The sequence below is a fragment of the Panthera onca genome, chromosome B1 (genome assembly GCF_046562875.1).
Source record: "Panthera onca isolate mPanOnc1 chromosome B1, mPanOnc1 haplotype 2, whole genome shotgun sequence".
Classification (NCBI taxonomy): Eukaryota; Metazoa; Chordata; class Mammalia; order Carnivora; family Felidae; genus Panthera; species Panthera onca.
Genome location: NC_138342.1, coordinates 59,196,204 through 59,215,425, shown reverse-complemented (window position 1 = coordinate 59,215,425; position 19,222 = coordinate 59,196,204). Strand labels below are relative to the sequence as shown.

Below are 19,222 nucleotides of genomic sequence, written 5' to 3'. Positions count from 1 at the left end.
CTTACACTTCATGTATTGTCATCGTAAACTGCCTTAAATCTCTATCTAGCCTGTTTTTTTTTTCAGTTCAATTAGCCATCCTTATAATTACCTCTAACTTCTTTGTCCCTCACATTTCTTAGTCCTCGGAGTACTGAAAAGCCATGTTCTCATGGCTTTGCCCATACTAGTTTTCATTTTTTCATTCAGAATGATCATAATGTTAAAATATTGCTTTGAATGTTTATAATCCATGACTCAAGAGAATATTCATGTTTCTTTTCATCAATTAGCCTCCAAAGAACAAGACTAAAGTGCGAAAAGAGAGGCCAGTGGGACTTGTACAGAACCTACAAAAATTTTCACGATGGCGATTCATCTGTGAAACATAACAGCCTCGGACAATTATGTTAGATTATTTTCATTTTTTATTAATTACAGCAGAGAGAAAAAGGGCAAAATGTTTAAAGAAATGTGTGTTTTCTAGACAGGGTGTTGGTTTTGCACCAACAGAAAAGAAAAACAGATGAATAAGCTCTAGATCTTCATTTCTCTTATTCTCGGGGCAGGCTGAAAAAACGAAAAGACAGATATAAATACTGTTAGTAAAATGGCATGTGTTTGACAAACCTATTCAAGTGAATAGTAAATTGCTTAGATTGCCTTCCTGCAATTTCTACCAATGAAAGCCCTTCAGCCTGTCCTGGACTCTTGATTCTTCTGTTGGGCTGGTGGAGAGGACACACCGATAAGTGTTGTAAAGTCCTCACTTCATCACTGATGTCATAAGCTCCTCAGGCTTCAAGGTCCCAGGTTTCATCATCCTTCCTCAGGGTCACTTACTTAACTCCTGCTTGTTACCTACGTTAATGACCAACAAAACAAGTGCCTTCTCAAAGTAATACCTTTCAGAAGAAATTCTTGCCATTTAGCAATAAAACAAATCACGTTTTGAAAAGGTCAAATTTACAGAGATACAAAGTTACTTCCTCATCCGAATGCACAATATGTAGGTATTATCAAGTGGGCAGAGAGTAAGTGACAACCAAGTAGAGGTGGTAGGCCTTACAGTCAGTTTGGAAAATATGAAAATAAATTCATGTTAGAAAATAGTTGGACAATTTGTTTTAAAAAAAAAGGGGAGTTGAGGGGTGCCGGGGTGGCTCAGTTGGTTGAGCATCCAACTCTTGATCCCACTCATGATCCCAGGGTGGTGGGACCAAGCTCTCTGTAAGACTCCATGATGAGTGTGGAGCTTGCTTAAGGCTCTCTCTCTCTCTCTCTCTCTCTCTCTCTCTCTCTCTCTCTCCTCTCTCTCCTCTCTCTCTCTCTCTCTCTCTCTCTCTCTCTATCCCTCTGCCCCTCCTCTGCTTACTCTCTCAGTCTAAAATAAAATGAAATAAATAAATAAATAAATAAATAAATAAATGATTTACAAATTAAAAAAGAGAGTTGATTCTATTTTTTAATTTTCCCCCAAATATTACAACCCAAATCACCGAAACATGTTGATGTTTAAACATTTAAATTTTGAAGTGCACCTTAGTAGCAAATTAATCACTATAAAGTGCAAGTTCACGTACAGTAGATCTATCATATTCTCCAATGAAATTAATTTGTTACTGGGCTATTAGGTTGCACCATGTGAAATCATTACTATGCAATTGGTTTTTATCTTTAAAAAATGCATTTGCGTATGGTCCAGCCTAATACCTAAGTACCCCACTGCTGAGCCATCATTTGGTTTAGTGATTCTGTCTACTATGTCATAATAGGTCAGAACAGGACAGTGGTTAATTCTCAAGCTTTGGTTTGGATTTTGAATTGTGGCTCCACCTCTCACTAGCTGGGTGGTCCTTGGGTAAATTATGGAAACTATGCTGTGATCTGTGCCTTCATTTTCTCATCTGTGAAACAGGAAAAATAATGACACTCAATTCAGACAACTATTGTGAGAATTAAATAAATTAGTATATATATAGGTCTTAGAACAGTGATTGGCACTGGCCTATATGGCTCTTGGTAAATAGCAACCTTTGCTATTTTAAAAATAACTATTATAATTACTTTTTTAAAAAAAATAATGCAAAGTATAGTTACCTGAGATGTTGTGATTGTGTTGTTTTAGGCTAAGGCAGCTTGAGTTGTAGCAACAAGTTTTGGACCCTAAATAAAGAAAAATGACAGATTTGGGGAAAATATTAGCGTCACTATTAGGATAAAAAATTAACATTTACACAGCCTTTTGTGATTACAAACTAATTTTACATGCATCACATTCTTTAATTCCAGTTTAGTACTAGAATATCTACAAGGAAGCTTACTGACATCCACTGTTTCCAAAGGAATAAAAACATTACTGTCAAGTCATAGAGGGAAACAGTAAATATAAACTTCCCCCATTAACCTGTAAAATCAAACTCAGATTCAACCAAGTTACAAACCAGCATTTTTCAAGAACATGTTTAAATAAATTAGTGTTCTGGCTTCATGCTATCTCTACCAAAGACTTGAGCCTCACAAATATCTATCTATATTCATAAATATCACAACTTTGGAAACAGAACAAATACTGTAAACATTTCCCAATATGCTCCAGTGAGGCAGGAGATAAAACAAAAACAAGAGCTATTTAAGTAATTTTGTTGGGTAATTGTATGTGGAATAAGATTCTGATCCTAAATGTACAGAGTATCCCTAAGATAGATGAAGCCCTAAGCCCTCGCCTGATCGAACATAACAACAAAGGAAATCAGCCATATGAAAATGAAGAAAGTCCAGCACCTCCTCAGCAAAGCAGGCCTCCTTGTCTTCAGCTGCGCAGCACTTGTCTACAAAGCTTCCAAAATCCCCCATGACAGTTTTCAGTTGTTCATCTGTTGCCTTGGGCTTGTGTTTCAACAGCTCAACAAGTGCACTGCATTTGAATGAAAACAAAACAAGAACGATAAAAATCAGAAAAAAGTTTACTCACATAAAGAAAAATGGAGATGGAAGGAGAGTGGGAGATGTAGGCTTCCACTTATGGAATGGATAAGTCACAGGAATAAAAGATGACAGCTTAGGGAATACAGTCATTGGTATTGTAACAGTGTTGTGTGGTGACAGAGGGGAGCTAGACTTGTGGTGAGGACAGCAGAATGTATAGACTTGTAAAATCACTATGTTGTACACCTGAAACTAATGTAACATTGCATGTCAACTACACTTCAATTAAAAAAAAAGGAAAAAGAAAAATGGAGATGGTAAAGATAGCTGTATTATTGTTTATAAGTCTTGGAGTGAGGCAATTCTGAGCTTGAGGCCCAGGCTTACCACAATAAGCTTTAATATTCTCATTTGCATAATGAGAATAAAATCTTCCTTCCTAGGGTTGGTGGAAGGATCAAATGAGATAATCAATGTAAATTGCTCAGCACATCTAGTGTCAATAAATCTCAATAAATCAATAGATCTCTTTACCGTAAATGTCTAGAAAGGATAGGTCATTGCATTTTTACATTCTTCACATTTTAGAAGTTATACAATATTGAATTGAATTTTATAGTGATTTAAGAGCTAAAACTGATCCTTAAAAGTTTAATTGTCTTGTTGGACTTCATCTAAAAAGTTTCTAAGAATCTTTATATTTGGTCTGTGAAATTTACTCCATTCAGTTAATACTGGGAAGGCCATCAGTAATAAAACTAATCAAACTTCTGGGAGGTGATGGTTCTCTTTCACTGACATCTGCAGAGATAATAGTACTAGAGAGAGAGTCACATGGGTATGATAAGTTTTGCAATATTACTCGTAAATCTATGACTATGATTAGAACCTCGAGAGATGATAGCAACTTTACGGTGCTAAATGTCATGCACTTTTAACTCCTGTGACATCAATAGGGCATCAAGCCTCAGAACTCATTTTTCTAGATGGTTTCCACCCAAGTTCCATTCTCAAAAGTTATATCTTGAGGATCTGCCTTGTCTGTTGGCTGCCATAGAACAAACTTAAAATAGCCATTCATGCCTAGAAATAAATTCACCAATTCTTTCTACTAACTAACTTGCTCTTTGCACAAATGTATCAGTTAACTGTTCATCTTTTTCTACTGGACTCATCTTAAAACATTATTCCACTGCAGCTTTTATCCACAAGATTATTCTGAATGATTTGTAGGCAAGATTGTAATATAGAGGTTTTTTGCTAGGAAAACAAAAAGCTATCCATTTTATTCTTGACACTTTAATCAGCTTACTAAGGCCAACACTTAATTAAATACTCTTTTCTAAGGAATATAATCACTGCTTCAGAAAAAGTTACTCATTTCAATTTACAATTCTCACTCTCAAAATGATAAATGCTTACAGTAATGAAACACTACTCACGATTGTTTCTTGATTTGTTTCTCAGCCTCAGGAAGTGTGCATAAATCTGCATGGAAGGTGAATGTTTCAGCACTAAATTCTTTGGGAACATATGTTTCATCGACTTGCAGAGCAGAAAAGCATGGTCGTCTGTTCACCAAGGACTCTGTGCAGCATTTGGTAACTCTCTCGCTCACAGGGGTCTTCTCATGCAACACACACAACCGGTTCAGGACCACGGACAGCTAAAGAACAGGTGGAAGAGCAAAAATTGAAAAAGCATAATAAAAGTTTTCCATGAACCTCTACTTTCCAATGGACGAAAAAACATGTTATATATTAACTAGCAAGACTGAATCCAAGGTTGATTTGAGGTAGCGATTTGCTTATCTTTAGAACTACAAGTAATAAGAGACTTTTTAAAGTATTTTCTCCTTTAAATATGTCTACATTTTAAGAATTATTCACTTGAGAAAATAATGATTAAAATAATTTGATGTGAGTCCTGAGATATGTGTTGGAGTGGGAAGGAAACAGTCTTATACTTTAAAAAAAGACCCAAAAGATTAAGAAAGATTTTTAAATGCCAGGGGAAACATTGAAAACTCATGGAATTTTTTTCAAAACAAGTTATCATTTTGGGGATCTTATACAAATTCTCACTGTGATGGCCTGGGTAATATAAGTGGCCAAGTCCTGGCAGCCACTACCACACACATACACACATGTGCATGCAAGCACATGTAGTCCACCCTGCTTCTGAAAGTTAGCTTTGTCAATGTCTAACGGCAAAAATTCATCACGCTTAACTTATTGTACTTAAAAGACTCACATAGTCTTCAGCACAGGACAGTCTTTCTGATTCAGGATGCGTACAACACTTGCTGCCCACTTTTCCTAGGCTTCTTGAGACCTCCACGAGAGTTGGAGTTGACACTTGAGGTACTTTCTTGGTGTAACGAACTAAGAGCCTGTAACAAAATAATCCATGTGTTTTCAGCCAGGCAAGAAACTGTCTTTCTCAAACACAGCAGGTCAAACAAAGAACACTTAGCCAAAACCAACAAAATGACTTTCTGTTCATAAAATTATCTCCATATCCAGGTCAGTGGAATAGCATGGGGGAGGACCTTGTCCTGAGTAACTAGGTAAGCCTATCTTTGATTCCACCTGTGCTGTATACTCTTAAGAAAGTGACTGACCTTATTAGAATTCGGTGACACTAGTATATTTATTAATTGCTTCTTTCTTTCAATAAAACCTACTGACAGCTTAATATATATCAGCCTTGTGCTAAATTTGAAAGATATGTATAAATTTTCTCATCTATAAAATGGGAGAAACTATACCTGACTCAATAGGGATGGTACAAGTATTAAATTAAAATTTTTAAAAAGCACGCAATCAACCTGGCACGATACCTAGCACATCGTAATCATTTACTCAGAATTCCAATCACCACTGAAAGTCATATATGACTATAATCTACTAAAAGGAAGAGACTATACCTGGTTCATTGTTGTTGTTATCCCTAATACCCATAGTTAGAAGAGTGCTAACATAAATATCTACTGAATGATGTGTCTCTTCTTGTCTTTAGCTCCATAGATAAGGCTCTAGTAGATCAGGACATTTGTCCATCGGCTTATATATTACTTCTCGAGCTACTATCATTCAAAGCCTACCATTTCCTCCTTTGTAAAGCATCACTGTATTTTGTTTGCCCATAAGCTATTCTTTAACCTTCAAGGGGCATCCTCAGCTCCTATATTCCAAGATGTGGTATTTTCCTTTCCAATCTCAAGAGACCAATTTTTTAAACCACACTCAAACATAGGATTCTCCATCCCATTAACCATTTTCTGTCTCCTCCTCCAGTTTTTCAGTTTTTATGGAGAGAGATGAGAAATATATACTGTATTTTCGTGATTAAAATCTCTATGATAAATTGTATCTATATTAAGTTTTAATAAATTACAAATTGATCAAGAAAATAATCAGCCGATAAACAAAAATACATACGCATTTTGGAAGCCATATTCTCCAAGTTTTTCAAAAAGTTCACAGTTTGTTTTGACTAAATTGTGAGGCTCTTCCACAAGAGGTTTAAATTCATCAAACTGAAAGAGAACAGAATTGTGTTGACAGAATTCTGCCTTAGGACCATACGAAGGTTGCTTTTCATCCTTCTAGGCAGAAAGAGATCCTTCCACCCTTTGCCCAAAGTCATTAATTAGATCTTTGATGCCAAATCTATTACAATATGTTCAAACTATTTATTTTATTTGGTGAGACTGTATAGTAAAAGGGATTAAGAAACTCAGGCTCTGGTGTGCTACTGCTGGTTTTTGAGCCAGGCCACTTGACCCATTTTCTAACTATGTAACTTTACTTTCCATATCCAAGGTTCAGAACCCTTACCTCTACAATAGGGATGAAAAAAAAAAAAAGAAAAGAAAAGAAAAATAAGAGAAAAAAAGAAAAATAAATAAACAAAATGGGGATGAAGATGGCATTCACCTCAGAGAATTGTTCTATAAACCACCTGAGTTAATACAATTAAAACAGTACCTGGAAGATAATAAAAGCTCAATAAATGATGGCTATGACTTTATGTATCATTATCATTAAACCATATCTCTAGTTGGATTCTGAGCTCCCTGAGATAAGAGATTTTACCTTGGTCAAGGACTCCAGTATGGTACTTGGCATAGAGTAGGTTCTTGGTAGAGCAAAGAATGACTTTTCTTTGATTCTGAAGTTTGGAAACCACTATATGTGCCAGGAGTGCTAACTATCTTAAACATGTTACAATCTGTTGGGGATGGCTAAATATGGCAAAAATCCTCCAGAACAGGTTTTCTCTCCTTACATAAATTCTTGTAAGACAATTCCTAAACTTTTTCCAAAAATTTTGAAAATATTCTAGGTGAATAGATCTCACAGTCTTCCTTAAGATGCCAATTCTTTTTTTAAGGAATATAAAACTATTTATTAACCACTGTTTACCAGCATTTACAATAAAGTAAACAATGTACAGCTGGATAACATTCTAAGACTCTACTTCTTGATATTTGATCAATCTTGGAATCCGGTTAACTATATATCTAAGTCCCTTAATTGACATTAATATTTATCTTATTTTGTTCCCAGGAACACAAAAAAGAAAAAAGCATGGTCAAGATTTTTTTGAAATTAGAGGTTGCACCCTTTAGATCTTTCCCTTCTAGCCTATTCTAAGTCTTATTAGCCATCTATTTTTCCTATAATGTTTAAGAGCACAGAATTAAAGCCATGTCAAGAAAAGATATAAGTTGCACTATTTAACAATTTACATTCTTGCATTATTTTTCTTTCTCATTATGAAGGATCACCAGCCAGACAGCTCCATTTTTTTTCCCTTGAGAAACCTACCACATGGGCATAGCAAGTGGGAGGATCATCGGTGGCACAGCACTTCTCTAGAGTGGCTTCATATTCCTTGGCAAGTCTCAGTAGCAATGAGACAGAGTATTCAGGGTGCCTTCTTGAGTATTCATACAAAAACCTAATTCAGATGAAAATAAAATAGATTTAATTGGACGAATGAGCAAGACAAATCACCTAACTAGCCTCAAGAGTAACTCATATCCCAAAGATCTGAGTTCGACTAGACCCCATGCAAGGAAGGTTAATGACTAAGAGTCTGGGGTTCAGAACTAAAGCTACCTGCATTCAAATCCTGGCTATGTCACCTATTTTACTATATCACCTTAAGCAACTTATTAAAACTATTACAGACTTAGCTGCCTTCTCTGTAGAATGCAGATAATAACAGCACCTATCTCACAAGGTGGGTTGCAAGAAATGCATGACATAATCAATGCAAAGCATACCCTGTCTGGCACATATTAAATGTTTGATGAGTGACCCCTGTTTTTATTATGTATTTTTTTTTATAATTTGGACTATATCTCAAAAAGGTTCTGATAGATAAATAGAGATATATTCTTAATTGTTTCTTTTTCCCCACTGCATGAATAAAATCTTTAATCTTTACGTAAAATACATAGTGCACATTACACTGTTATAATCCAACAACAGAAATGCAAAGTCTAACACCCCACTTACTGACTATATGTAATCATTTATTTTGTCACAGAATTTCATGCTGCCCTGCCATGCTACTGTTATTTCTGGTCTGTTCAACCAAGTATAAAGCAGACTTTATGAACAACCAAATATAAAGCAGATTCCAACTTCTCTTTATATTTTTTATATAGATAGATAAATGGTAGATAGATAAATAGATACAGATATACAGAGATATAAAGATGTATTATGTATATTCACACATATGTATTGTAGTAAGTTCAAGAAATGCTCTTTGAATGAATACTATGTGTATAATTTATGTATATACAAATGTTCCTAGAGGTATTTCCAGAAATATCCCTGAGGAGAAAAGGAATGGAATGGGGGCAAGGATAGAAACTTTTACTACTTCCCTCCTCTTCCCTATTCTCTGTTGATTGAGTTTTTACCATAAGTATGTATTCGTTTATAATAACTTTTTAAAACTAATTAACTTTTTCCAAAAAAAAAAAAACTTAAAAACTAGAAGAGGGAAGGATTAAGAAGTATTGTAGACAACACAGAAATTGTAGCAATGCCAAAGGAAAGCCTAGTATCTCTTCCTGTATCTTGAGACCATAGAAAAACTGTGGAGGGATTATTCTTTATCCACTTACGTGCCCAGGAACACATCCTTTGCCTCCTGATAGTTCTTGCAAACTTCCTTATCTTCAACAAAATCAGCAGCTAATGGGGCCAGGTCAGCAGGCAACTCATCTCTTTCCGCCTCGCTGATGCAATGGGATTTTTCCAACACAGGCTTACCACAGCATTCCTTCAGCTTAGTGGAGATTGAATCTTGATTTTCACATATATACTTGGCAAGATCCGCCTGTAAGCAGGTTGATAAAAATTTTTCAATGTAAATTGACATCACTACACTTTCTCCTCAGACCTTTATTATGTTGGCAAAACATCTTTATTGTATTCTAAGACCATACACATGCCAACATGCCTTCCATGAACACTTTCAGTCTGCGCTCCCAAGACTAGAGACTCGGATAGAATTACTAAAATATTTCCACTTGATTACAAAAGACCGGTCAGTAACAGGGGCCCATATTGGTTACCATTAATTTTATATTTCTACCACTAAGGCATTTAAATTTTTAAATTAAAACTCAGTACTATTTTTCCAAATATTTCCCTCAAATTAAGTACAGGCATTTTGAAACCAGATAACTAAATAAAATGTAAGATATTTTTGAAAAACTAGTCAAGACCATAGTCACAGTTTCTATTTACACATGTAAAATATTTGCCTTAAATTTTCCAGAAAGTATCCTGAGAGATTAGGATTCTGGTATTTGGTCATATTTTCAAGTTTGGGGAAAAGAGATCTCATGCTAAATATTTGCATAGTTAACAAAGATGGTTAACTAAGAGAATATAGAGGGGCAAAAAATTACATAATTTCCAAAGATCTCTTTAGCAACTAGCCCTTCTCCAATTCCACCCACCTCCCAAAAAAGTTTTCTTTGAAATCTACCTTTCTACCAGCTGTCCTACTTCAGTGTAAGCCTTTGTTCTCAGAATATGACTGAAAGGGTTACAAATTAGGGAATGCGTTTATCAGATCATTTCATGAGTGAGGTGGCCAGGTTTAAATAAACGACAACAACAAAAAAGTACCATAAGGCAGGCAAAGAATTGAGCAGATTGTGCATAGAAAACAATCTCAACCCACTGTCAGCTTCACCAATAATACTGAGCAAATTCATACTACCAACTGAACCATGTGTGTTAGCAAAGAGTATACTTTACCCTGTCATCTGCACATTCAAGCAGGTCACCATGGCAGCATTCCTTGTGGATTTTGGCAAGATCTGTCACTAACTTGGAAATCTCTGCAAAGTCAGCCTTGGGAAATTTCTGGCTCAGACGAGCTACTGACCTAAGAAGAAAATTTCCCATCCAAACATTAATAACATGCAATATTTTATGTGAAATCACTAGGAAAATACTACTTGAACCAAGAACATTCAGGACAAAATAGCATAAAGAAATAATTTGTAAAATTTGTTGGTTCTTTTTTTTTTTAATGCTAGTTCTGAACCACACGGTTATCTTAGGACAAAATGTTTCTTTAGGGCAGAATTAGCCATTTTAAGAGTGTGTGTGTTGGATAGAAGTCCAGCCATTCATAAAAACAAAAATCAAGAAGAGATTCTAAAAGAGGCAACATAAGGGACACCAGGCTGGCTCAGTCAGAAGAGTTTGTGACTCTTGATCTCAGTGTTGTAAATTCAAGTCCTGCGCTGGGTGAAGAGATCACTTAAAAATAAAATCTTTAAAAAACAAAGTGAAATAAAATAGGCAACATGTGGAGAAGCATCAAGTTTGGAGCCCAGACCTGGTTTCTCAATCTGGCTTTATCACTTATTAGAAGTGGGACTCTAGGCAAGACTCAGCCTCTACCCAGTCACAACAGCATGCTAAATTGCAGGACTGATGTGAGGATTAAGTTAGTTGATCCATGCAAAAACATTTTACAAACTGGAACATGCCACGCAAACTCCTGTTATCTTTTTTTTAATCAAGCTCCCTGACTTCTAAAGGTGTCTGAGAAAAAAGAAATTCATAACTTCTACAAAATGAGGGAATTTTGATTAAGCATACTTTCACCAAGAAATTGATCCAACACAGTGTCTAAACTCTATGACATGTAAAAGGCGAATATCCGTATGCCTTCCCAAATCAAGTCAGAGTCTCCGAAATCTGTTCAAAGCTTCTTCTTCCCCCAGACCAATCACAGCCTGTTTAACTGTTTATCATTTCCTGTTGGGGTTGTTTTATTTACTGAGTTAGTTGATTTTGGTGGAGTGGTGGTAGACACGGCAGGCAAAGATAGCTCAAGTGATGGTATCTAGAGAGCTCGCAGAATGTCTATTATTTTCATTCCTCTCCTGTTGCCGTTGATTCATTGTTGACTACCATGTGAGGGATAGGGGAGAGGGGATTTCTCTTGGCTTAGAAACTGAAGAATGGGGGCTCCTGGGTGGCTCAGTCGGTTAAGCGGCCGACTTAGGCTCAGGTCATGATCTCGCGGTCCGTGAGTTCGAGCCCCGAGCCGGGCTCTGTGCTGATAGCTCAGAGCCTGGAGCCTGTTTCAGATTCTGTGTCTCCCTCTCTCTGACCCTCCCCTGTTCATGCTCTGTCTCTCCCTGTCTCAAAAATAAATAAAACGTTAAAAAAAAAAAAGAAACTGAAGAATGTTCCTTCAACCAACGAAGTAATGTAAAAACAGAGGCCCCGACAAAAACAAAAGATTCACAACAGAGCTGAAGCTATAAGAAAACCTCGATGGCTAAATTTAATTATCAGAACATAAAAGGACAAATATTTCCACATAATTGATGGGGAGGGTGGGTTAAATTAAGTAGAAGACACTACTGCTCTGTAAAAATACTGGATCATTAGAAAGGGATCTTTAGTTTTTATAAATAAGTGGGAGATTAGATACCTTAAAGACAAAAAAAGATACCCTCTAAATTCTTTGACTACTTAGAAAAAATATGATAAAAAAAATTATGAGGAATTGTCACTGATGTTCTGATTTTCACTGCTGTTGATTTCTGCCTTTTAAACAACCGAAAAGATGCATGTGAAAGCATCACATAAGGTGCCACATAAATGTACATTTTTGTCATCTGAACCATAATCATCTATATCATTACAAAGATTCAAACTAAGTTTAAAATACCATGCTTTGGGGGCGCCTGGGTGGCTCAGCCGGTTAAGTGGCCGACTTCGGCTCAGGTCATGATCTCACAGTCCATGAGTTCGAGCCCCGCATCGGGCTTTGTGCTGACAGCTCAGAGCCTGGAGCCTGTTTCAGATTCTGTGTCTCCCTCTCTCTGACCCTCCCCTGTTCATGCTCTGTCTCTCCCTGTCTCAAAAATAAATTAAAAAATGTTAAAAAAAAATTTTTAAAAATGAATAAATAAAATAAAATACCATGCTTTGAAAGCTCTTTCTCCGAATTTTTGGAGGCTGGCACACTTGAGTCTCTCTTTGGCAGATGAAGCCAGTACTTTTTCTCTCAAAGCATCAACCTGCAAAAAAGAAATGATTTGGGAAAAATTAGAAAAGGAAAATTCTACGCAAAACACCCCTTCATAAGTTCAGATGAGACTGTGCCACATGGAATTTTAAAGAGATCATTTACACCTAAATTCCCAAGTGCTTACTATTGGCAAATAGTTATTTTGCTATGGAGGAGGAGGACAATCAGTCTGGTCATAGCGTAAGCGTCTAGGTGGTTAAGAAACAGCATGGAGGCTTCACCAGGGAAAAGGGACCTGAAGGGAAATGTGGAGGCACAGAGTACACTAATATCCCAGGGAATACAATTTTTCTGACTTCTTAATTTCACTTACAATTGATCTCAACCCCTCCTCCACCAACTCTCACAACATCAATAAGCTCCTTAGAGAATACAGTCCATAATAAATATTTATGGAATGGGTGAATAAACCCAGCCTTCTAGAGGCAGTTGAATTCTCTGCTTCGAATTCCCTACCCAGTAGAAAAAAGGCTCGTGAAAAGATTAACAAAACTGTGGCCCCTTGCTGTGCAGTTTTACAGATGAGTTTCTGTATGTCACTGTAGTGACCCACGCCATAAAAGACGCAGGATATTTAGACACATACACAGTGATTTCCTCTATCAGATCCACCATGGCAAATCTGAGAAGGAGGAATGAGGAGGTCATAGGTCTTCAAAGAGGGTGAAAGATCTTTGGGGGAGTTACGAGCGAGGGAGGCTTTTCTGTCCATGTAAAGAAGTTTGTATCAGAGACAGGCGTTCCCTAAATCTAGCCATATGATGTGCAAAGTCTGAGGTTTGGTTATGAGTTGGCCCTCCTGTTCCGAGGAATACCTTTGGTGTCAGGCAGGCAGCTTTATCTGCAGCTTCGCAGCATTCTGTAAAAACTCCTTTGTATTCTTCGGCGTAGTAAAGGAGTTCTGGGGCATAAAAGTAAGGATGTCTTCTGGCAATTTCATATAAGTATCTATATGTTTAAAAAGAAAAACAGGCAGTCATGTTTCTGCAGCAAACAATATTACAGGAACAATTGTAATCAACAATCTCATCTAATTTACCAGTTAATCTCAATTTGCACACGATGACCTTGACTTTGTCATTCTGTAAGTCCATGAAAAGGCTAAACTTGTACATATAAATTATATATATATTTATATATGTATAAAGTTTTATATATATGTACACACATATACCCACACACATGTATAACATGGTTAAATTTTAGTAATATAATGTTTTTGACTAAAACAAAATCAGCTCTGAGAATAAATACATATCTTCATAATATTTTAACAGACCTCAATCTCAGTTTTTTATACAGAACATGTCCTGTTTTAATGAACTCCAAAAGATCTTTGATCACATTTTTTTATCATGGAGAATTTTGTAGTATCAAATATAACTTCTTTGAAAATTATCATTAGAATGAAAGCTTCTAAGCCTTAATGCTGAAAATGTTTTTTATGGTAGCAATTGTTATCATAAGCCTTGATCTATTTCCTAATGTTTCATTTTGCAGCATAAAAATCTTATTACTTACTTTCCCAGGAACCTCTGTTCATTTTCGTGGAAGGCAGTGCACATGGCATCAGCCTCTGGGGTCACCAGCTGACCGAAGCCAGGATTGTCATCTTTGTGCTGCAGGAAGCATTCGTTTCTCTCAGGTTCTTTTTTCTCACAGCAATCAGCCATCTCACCATACTTGTCGCGAAGAGAGGCAACTGTACACAGTTTATCTCCAAAGAGTTCGTGCTAAATGGAAGAGAGCAGACTTCAAATCATGGGGAGGTACTTTGTTTTCTTTGCACCCAAAGAGCAGTCTAAAAAGTTTCATGTATCGGTAAACCTTGGTTAGGAAACCATGTAAATTTAACATCCACTTTTTTCCTCAGGTGTAGATAGTTTCCCAGGATTTGACCATCTATGTAATTTTTGCAGGAATTAGCCATCACATGATTACTGACAGTGAATAAAAAGGAAAGGCAACAAGACAATCAATGGCTTTAAGGAATGAACATTGCTCCTATTTCTACGGGCTACAAGCTGGAAGAGCTAATAAAAAAATCAAGGGAAAATAGTCTTGTAAGTAGTAGGTGAATTCACATGAGGAAAGAAAATACTCAGAGAGTTTCTCATTTGATCTGCTCTTTTCTGAGGGTCCAGCTTTTAAGTAGATGCCATTCAAAAACTGAAGAGTTACACAATTTACTGTTTATTAATTATTATATGAAAATATAGATCTTTTTTATTCTAGAAACATTTGTCTCAAAACACATTCCATTAAATGTATTCTTTCTGTCCCCCTTAATTTTTATCATGAAAGTAACTGGAACTCCAGGGAAAATAAACTGCTGAAGACAGAATTAATTTGCAAAGCAAATATATTTCTAGAAGTCATATTTAGAGTCCTAAGATCATGTTAAAAATATTGAGTTAAAGTACCGATTCTACCTGGAGGGGAAGATACATGGAAAGAAGGAAGTAAGAGAAGGGAAGCCTTCACTGATAAATAAAAACTGACCTTGCCCCCAGCAAGGTATATACAGATTGAATGGGGAAAGAAACAAACCTCTCCCTGTATTGAAGACCTACCTAGAAATACCACAAGTTCTAAGTTCTTCAAAATGAATAAACGCCCTGATTGTTTATTGTATGTAAAAATATGACTATCCCTAAAATGAGGACTATATACTTATACTATCATTTTACCCAAGTAACAAAATTGACACAGAAATCAGATGAGTGCCTTCTGAAGATAAAAAACATGCTCTCACTATTAGCCTCTATGATAGAAAGCACACTTCAGATTTTAAAAAGAGACTTTTACAAATAACAAATTTCCATTTAAATACACTATCACTAAAGAAGAAATAGAAGTTGGCAATGAAAAAGCAAAATAAGTCAGTCAGAGAAAGACAGGTATCATATGATTTCACTCATATGTGGAATTTGAGAAACTCAACAGATGAACATAGGGGAAGGGAAGGTAAAAGAAGATAAAAACAGAGAGGGAGGCAAACCGTAAGAGACTCTTAAATACAGAGAACAAAGTGAGGGTTGATGGAAGGGAGGGGAGTGGGGGGATGGGTTAAATTCGTGATGGACATTACCGAGGTCACTTTTCAGGATGAGCACTGGGTGTCCTATGTAAGAGAGAAATCACTGGGTTCTACTCCTGAAGCCAAGACTACACTATATGTTAATTAGCTTGAATACAAATAATAAAGAAACAAATAAACTATCACTATTGTGTGTGGTCTTAATAAAGAAATGTTTTTAAACCTCTGGCTGTAGCTAGAACACCTCTGTTGTAGAAGAAACAAAAGCTAGCCTTGCTTTTGAGACTTGCTTACAAAGGAATAATTGAGGAAACCAAACTTGGATAGTTTCCTTTGAAATTATCAGGATTACCGAAAAGAAGAAATGATAGTCAAAATCAGAATGTACTTACAAGTGACTTTTCACAGTTGGCTGCTGCCTGGTCAGCCACACATCCTTTTGCGAACTCAGTTACTTCATTCACTAATTTTACATGATCTTCAAATGGACACTGCTGGAGATACTGAGAAAAGGCAACCAGTACCCTGAAACAAAGGACATAGAAACATGAAACACGGTGAAATTTTAATATAAAGTAGTTTGCTATGCTAAACAACAAATCGTGTATCTGTATATGTTCTATATTTTATACAACTTACTATTAGACAGAAAGTCTATCCACATCAGCTATTATCTGAAGCCATATGTGGCTGTCTAAGCAAAGAAGACATATATTTATGCCATGTTTACATAGATGGGCACGCATGTCAGCAGATGCACAAACAGAGCAGGCAAGCAAACTGTATTCTAAATAAGTCTAATTATGAGGACTAGGGACATTACACAGGCACTTTGTCTATTTAAAACACACACACAGGGGCGCCTGGGTGGCTCAGTTGGTTAAGCATCCGACTTCGGCTCAGGTCATGATCTCGCAGTTTATGAGTTCAAGCCCCACGTGGGGCTCTGTGCTGACAGCTCAGAGCCTGGAGCCTGCTTCAGATTCTGTGTCTCCCTCTCTCTCTGCCCCTCCCCCACTCACACTCTGTCTCTCTCTCCTTCAAAAATAAATAAACATTAAAAAAATTTAAAAAAATAAAAAAAATAAATAAAACACACACACACACACACACACACACACACACACACACACACACGTCTCTCATTTAATCAGACTGTAGCATGAAATTGACCTTTAAAACATAAACTATTTTCTCACTTTTTATTAGATTAAATAATTTTAAAATGGTCTCAAGAGCCACAGACCTATTTGCTAGGTAAAGGAATTTAGTAAGTGAGCACCAAAAGAAACCATATAATAAAGTCTTTCCCACCATGCAGGTTATGTAAGCATTCCAGAGGTACACTGTCCCATATAAGTAGCCAGTAGCCACATGTAACTGTATAGACTTAAATAAATTAAAATTAAATGCAACTTAAATTTTTGATCCTCAGTTGCACTTGCCACATTTAACACATTCAGTAGCCTCATGTGGCCAGTGGCTACCATATTGAACAGCACTGATATAAAATATTTCCATCAATGCACAAAATTCTATTGGATAGTATTGTTCTAGAGCCTGGACTCTGATGATATGGGAATATAAGATCTTTAGAATAATAACCAACTCTATTAGAAACTTTCAATTTGGCTCTTCAATATCTTAACTTACAGGCCTCTGAAATGTTCTTCTCCCAAATCATTGAACCGATGAGCAATCTCACTCTGATCTGAAAAGGAGAAAAGAAAAAAAAAGATTTGTTTACATTCTGAAGAAAACAACTTAGTTATAATGTTACTTTTTGTGTTTCTCTCCATGCAAATTAGACAGTCATTTGCTCCAAAACCTTGGCCTCTGATCCCTACAGAAAATCTGAGGATGATGGTGAACTATTTGTTCTGAATTAAAATGGAAGAGTTATTCTATCACCAAAGATACTATTTGAAAAATCATGAAAATTGTTAAATATTTATAGCTTTATATTCAAACTTGGATACGATCTAATGCTCCTGCAGTGTCCATTAAAAGCTACTGAGAGGACAGTCTGAAATGAAAAATATAAATTCTATTTATAAGATTAACAACACAGGTTTTGGGTTTTGTTTCTGTTTTGGGGTTTTTTCATATCTATACCTGTCTATCTATCTATCTATCTATCTATCTATCTATTTATATCTCAACGTGCAGTACCTAGGCCTTTGGGAATGTGGAGCTATGAATTCTAACATTAAACTACATTCTGTGAAGTTGAAGTCACTCTCGGCTCCTTCATGTGCAGAAGGAAATTACAGCTACTAAACAATTCTCACCATTTTTTTCACCTAGGATGTTAGAAATATATTAATAAGATAACTTCCTAAGGGATCACAAATATAAAATACCATCACAGCCTGGAAATAAATGTTAACGGAAAACACTTCTTTAAAGATGCAGGGTTTTCTAAAACCATTCTTTTACTAGGAAAATAAAACAAAGGTTGAATAATAGGAAAATAGAATTCTTACGTGCTTCTCGACGAGTCAAGCCCCTGGAATAAGCAGAGCTAAAGAGGAGGAGGAGGGAAATAAAGGTTACCCACTTCATTGTGCCAAAGGCTTGTGGGGTTGATAGAAGAGAAAAGGTAGGACGAACAGAGGGAAATTAGCACTAATATACCTCTTTAACCAATAATTGTAGATTATTAACCAGACTCATCTTGGTATTTCATTGGCCCCCAACTGATTACAAAATTCATATTATTCTTGCCAAAAAAAAAAATCGTTTGACTAAATCCATTGCGTATGTTTGCCATCTGGAACTGTTTTTTCCACAAGACCTTGTCAATTCATTAGTTATGTAAAACATCAAGTTTTACATAAGACTTTAAATGATTTGTCCCTATTATTCATTACCATGTTCTTTATTTGTGATTTACCATTTGAATATTTTAATTTTTAATATGTGCAAAATTCTAACCAGATCGATGACTTAAATTAGAAATTAAGACTTACTAAAAGAGCTAAGCTTTGAACTGTATCTATTACTAACTCCAGCTATGTTTTTATCATCAAGTAATGAAAAATTTACACACACACACGCACACATACACACACACAAGAGGGCTTCCATGTCATTCTCATTCTCCTGAAATGTTCTGTCTTAAAAAAAGTTGATGTTACCTCAGATGCAAGCTAAGAAAAAGCCACAGCCACAATAGCAACTAAAGTGGATGTCCAGAAGGTCTACATTCTTATCCCAGCTCTGGTCCACAAATGATTCAGGTCCTGTGGCAGGATATTTAGATGCATTGTAGGCATATCTCATAGAATTTTCAGTTAAGGAGACATGGGGAAGAAAATGGGCACAGTGACAGTAATGACAATCTTTGCCATAAAAATATACACAGGGCAGGTTGAGCCTTGATTAAACCTCTAGAGGTTATAAGAATCCTAAACCTTCACCAGGGATCACATTCTTTCCATCCCTGCTTCACACTTTTTTTCCTTTCTTCCTTTTAATAAAAAAAGTCACATGTTCTTCTTTAATGTTATTTTTATTTCAAAACAAATTTAACATTATGTCTGAAAACAAAGCAAACATGACTCTTCCCGCCCAAGATTCTGATCTCTACCTGTGAAGGGCTGTTCTATCTCTGCCCTTTTGCTTTAAAGATAAAGAACCTTGGGGCGCCTGGGTGGCGCAGTCGGTTAAGCG

The 19,222-nt window shown here is 36.2% G+C and overlaps 1 protein-coding gene across 1 annotated transcript; it reads right to left on the bottom strand.

The window, feature by feature from the left end:
- Positions 1-384: 384 nt before the first annotated feature.
- Positions 385-18,166, bottom strand: ALB (albumin). Its single transcript, XM_060654884.3, has 15 exons — positions 18,034-18,166; positions 17,201-17,258; positions 15,940-16,072; positions 14,029-14,240; positions 13,323-13,455; positions 12,399-12,496; positions 10,206-10,335; positions 9,059-9,273; positions 7,743-7,875; positions 6,351-6,448; positions 5,161-5,299; positions 4,350-4,573; positions 2,764-2,896; positions 2,080-2,145; positions 385-549 (listed from the first exon to the last, which is right to left on the bottom strand). Exons 1-14 carry the CDS (start codon positions 18,110-18,112, stop codon positions 2,104-2,106), a joined length of 1,827 nt encoding a protein of 608 aa, XP_060510867.1. The 5' UTR covers positions 18,113-18,166; the 3' UTR covers positions 385-549; positions 2,080-2,103.
- Between the last annotated feature and the right edge of the window lie 1,056 nt (positions 18,167-19,222).

Bases quoted from the DNA above. Each gene is read 5' to 3' on its own strand.
- ALB (XM_060654884.3), bottom strand. From the start codon at position 18,112: ATGAAGTGGGTAACCTTTATTTCCCTCCTCCTCCTCTTTAGCTCTGCT. The intron at 14,241-15,939 runs GTAAGTACATTC...TCTTCCATTTAG, and splicing joins CCAACTGTGAAAAGTCACTT to CACGAACTCTTTGGAGATAA. The intron at 13,456-14,028 runs GTAAGTAATAAG...TTAAACATATAG, and splicing joins GAACAGAGGTTCCTGGGAAA to ATACTTATATGAAATTGCCA.